The 3,430-nt window shown below is 61.0% G+C and overlaps 1 protein-coding gene across 1 annotated transcript; it reads right to left on the bottom strand.

Moving 5' to 3' along the window:
• Positions 1–609: 609 nt before the first annotated feature.
• On the bottom strand, positions 610–3,152 carry PAOX (polyamine oxidase (exo-N4-amino); the record flags this gene model as incomplete). Its single annotated transcript, XM_009080487.1, is given in 6 exon segments — positions 610–735; positions 1,323–1,480; positions 1,558–1,670; positions 1,840–2,095; positions 2,375–2,580; positions 2,660–3,152. Coding segments are annotated over 6 exon segments (1,352 nt in total), but the record flags the coding sequence as incomplete, so codon positions are not given.
• Between the last annotated feature and the right edge of the window lie 278 nt (positions 3,153–3,430).

Raw genomic sequence — 3,430 nt, 5'->3', positions numbered from 1 at the left:
TGGATGACACTCGCTTCTTGATCGCCAGCACCAACTGGTATTAACCCCTATCAGCCCCTTCTCCTTGCCGGTCCTGGTCCCCAGCTCACCCCACCGCAGTCCGACCCGACAAGGACGACACTCGCTTCTTGATCACCAGCACCAACTGGTATGAACCCTGGAGTAGCCTCTTCTCCCTGCCAGTCCTGGTCCCCAGCCGGTCCTGGTCCCCAGCTCGCCCCATCGCAGCCCGGCCCGGGGCAACCCCTCCCCCGGACGACACTCGCTTCTTTAGCACCAAGTGTATTTAACCCTGGAGTAGCCACTTCTCGCCGGTCCTCGTTCCCAGCTCGCCCCACCCGACACAGACCTCCGCGGATGCCACTCGCTTCTTGATCGCCGGCACCAACTGGCATTAAGCCCTATCAGTCCCTTCTCCTCACCGGTCCTGGTCCCCGTCTCGCCCCTTCGCAGCTCCCCCCGGACGACACTGGATTCTTCAGCACCAGCTGGGATTAACCCTGAAGCAGCTCCTTCTCGCCGGAAGGGAGCAGAGGAGCAGCATCCCCCCTCCCTCCGCCCCGGGCACGGAGAGGATGTCTCAATAAAGGAGATGTAAAGCACCAGGGTTTATTTTCCTGCCTCGAAGAGTTGGTTGAGCCGCTCGGCCTCTCGCCACCCCGACAGGAGAGCCCCGTGGGTGGTGGAGTAGAAGGTGCGGTGGGTGGCTTCGCCGGCGAAAAGGAGCTGCAGAGGCTGTGGGGAGGAGGAAGGTGAGTGCACGGGGGTCAGCGCCGCCTCCAGCCCGGGGCTTGTGCTAAAGCAGCCTCACCCCCTGCCCTTTGGCACTTCGCGGGTACTTGGGCTGCTCTGCAGCCACGTAGAGATCGAGGAATGTGCACTTTCCCTTCCCTAGACACCCCATGCTGTGAGGACCCTGGAAAGTGGTTGGGAAGAGCCGAGTGTCCAAAAATGTTATGGAAATGGAGTTGCCTACACAGCTGTGGAGCTCAGCAGAGGTTGGTGGGTGACCTGAGCATTGGTGACCCCCAAATGGTGCCCTAAATTGTGACCAGTGCCACCTTCCTGTGGCTCACAGAATGGGCCAGGTTGGAAGGGACCACACTGGGTCATCTGGTTCAACCTCCCTGCTCAAGCAGGGTCATCCTAAAGCTTTTTTTGTCAGGGTCTCCTCTCCCCTCCTGGGACCTCCTCTTGTCCCTCCCCTAGACCCTGCTCCCAGAGGCTTGGGGTGCCCTGTTCCCACTCCTGTCTGTCTGTGCCCATGCCTGGGGGTCCTGCTTCCCTCACAGCTGCTGCATCCCTTGAGCCCAAATCCTTACCCTAGGGTCCTTGGGGTCCTCGGGCAGGGGCTGTGCCAGCACATCAATGTCCTCCCCCGAGCTGCCGACGGCCACGTAGCTGTAGGAGCCGCAGGTGTAGGGAGCACTGTGCCAGCGGGACCTGAGCATGCTCCTGGGAGCAGGCAGGCTTGGATTCCCTGCAGGTGTAGAGGTTGGGTGGGATCCAGAGATCCAAATCCCGCTGGGGTTGGGGTGGGCAGGGCAGAGGAGGCACCTGTCAGTGTGCGGAGGACACGTGTCATGGTGCTGAGAACCTCTGCGTCACTCAGTGTCTCCATGTGCTCCGACTCCTTCCCCGCAATGAAGCCGCAGAGGACGTGCCCATGCCTGGGGAGGAAAGATGAGGCTGAGAGCTGCTGCTCACCAGGAGTCTGCCCTCCCTGCTTCACCTCATGGGCCACCAGTGACCCAGAGAAGGCCTGGAAGCTCCAGATGACGGCAGTGCTCCTTCACATTGCCTGGAAGATGCCCCTGTGCTGGTGCCCCCATCACGTACTGCTCTGGTGGTTGGAGTACCACGAATCCGATGAGCTTCTTGAACCAGTTGCCCTCCAGGTCAGTGCTGGGCTCCTCCAGTGGCGATTCGTCCTCCCACACCACTTCCAGGAGCTGCTGCTGGGGATCCCAGAAAGGCTGGTCAAACTCCAGGAAGATCTTGTTGTTGGTGCCAAAACCCAAGTGGCGAATGGCCTCTGCTTTCCGCTTGGGCAGGGGAGGCTGGAAGAGTTCCTGGTGGTGTTCCTTGAGGAAACCTGCAGGCACAAGATTGGGCAGCTTTCAGCCAGGCTGCTAGATGGAGCCTGAGACACTTTGCCATCTTCAAGCCCCTTTCCAGCCTCCCATCTCCCACTGAGGTTCCTGGTAGGAATGCTGGGAAGGGTTTTGAGCAACAAGAGCAAGACGGAGGAAGGGAGGGAGAGATGGATGGGTGGATGGAGGGAGGGATGGATGGAGCACAACCTGCTCATCTTCAACCACACCTGCTGGTTGGAAGAGACAAGGAAGGCAAGGAAAGGTGTTGGTGTCCTCACCCAGTGGGATGGTTACAATGACATGGTCAGCAAGGAAGGCATCTCCATCCTCACACTCCACACGGACGGGGAAATCCCTGGCATCATTCCCTTCCTCATGGAAGGACCCTTGCCACTGGATGGTCTTCACTGCCTTGTTGAGCAGGACAGTGCCCTCTGGCAGAGCTGAGAGCAGGCGATCAGCCAAGCCCAGGCTGCTTTAGCCACTGCAGGAAGAGGCACAGCTGAGGTTGGGGAGCCCCCCAAAATGCTCCTCCATGACCCCCTCTGGCACCCTGTCCTTACCCTGGGAAGGTGCAGTCCAGGCCTGGCAGTGAGACATACTCCCCAAAGGGCTCCAGAGCCACCAGGTCCATGCTGTGGGTGCCACTGATGCAACACTCCAGCTTGAAGCAGGCGGCGAGGACAGCCAGCTGGAGCCTCCGGGCATCCTCCTTGCCCCCTGCCAGTGTGGGCACCCTCCGGGCGATCTCTGCCCGCAGGTACTGCCCCACACTTGGCACCGGTACCTCCTCAGCCCCCTGAAAAGCACGAGTGGAGGCCAGGAGGGTGTGGAAGAGGTCACGAGCTTCGCTCACCACCTTGGGACTCAGCACCTTCCCTGAGCTGCCGTAGGTGACGGAGGGCAGTGGGGGGTGACCTCCTGCTTCTGCCTGCTGGTTCTCCTCCAGGGCAGCCTCGGGGCCCAGCAGGCCATAGCTTGTGGCCAGGCAGAAAACAGGGTTGCCTGGTGAGGGGCCATGGATCCAGTGTGCCCCCATCTCCGCCAGCCCTGACGCTGCCAGGAGGGAGGGAAGGAAAGGGAGTCACTCCACTGCATGCATATGGCAGGAACCCCCCGGGGAGCAGGGACCCCCAACCCCATGTGCCTACCAAAACAGCTGGAGCCAGTGGACCCTCCCGTGCTCCAGCCCACACTGTGCCACCCTTCCCAGGTCCCGTTTGATCCCACTGCACCCACGGGACTGGACAACCCCTGCTACGTGTCCATCCCACGCAGGACAGAGCAAGGGGGTTAGGTGCCACTCCCCCATCCTTAGTCCTGCCCGGTAAAGC

This window comes from Acanthisitta chloris, unplaced genomic scaffold (assembly GCF_000695815.1).
Source record: "Acanthisitta chloris isolate BGI_N310 unplaced genomic scaffold, ASM69581v1 scaffold40568, whole genome shotgun sequence".
Taxonomy (NCBI): Eukaryota; Metazoa; Chordata; class Aves; order Passeriformes; family Acanthisittidae; genus Acanthisitta; species Acanthisitta chloris.
Note: the sequence above shows the minus strand (reverse complement) of the source record. Positions and strands in the feature narration are given on the sequence as shown.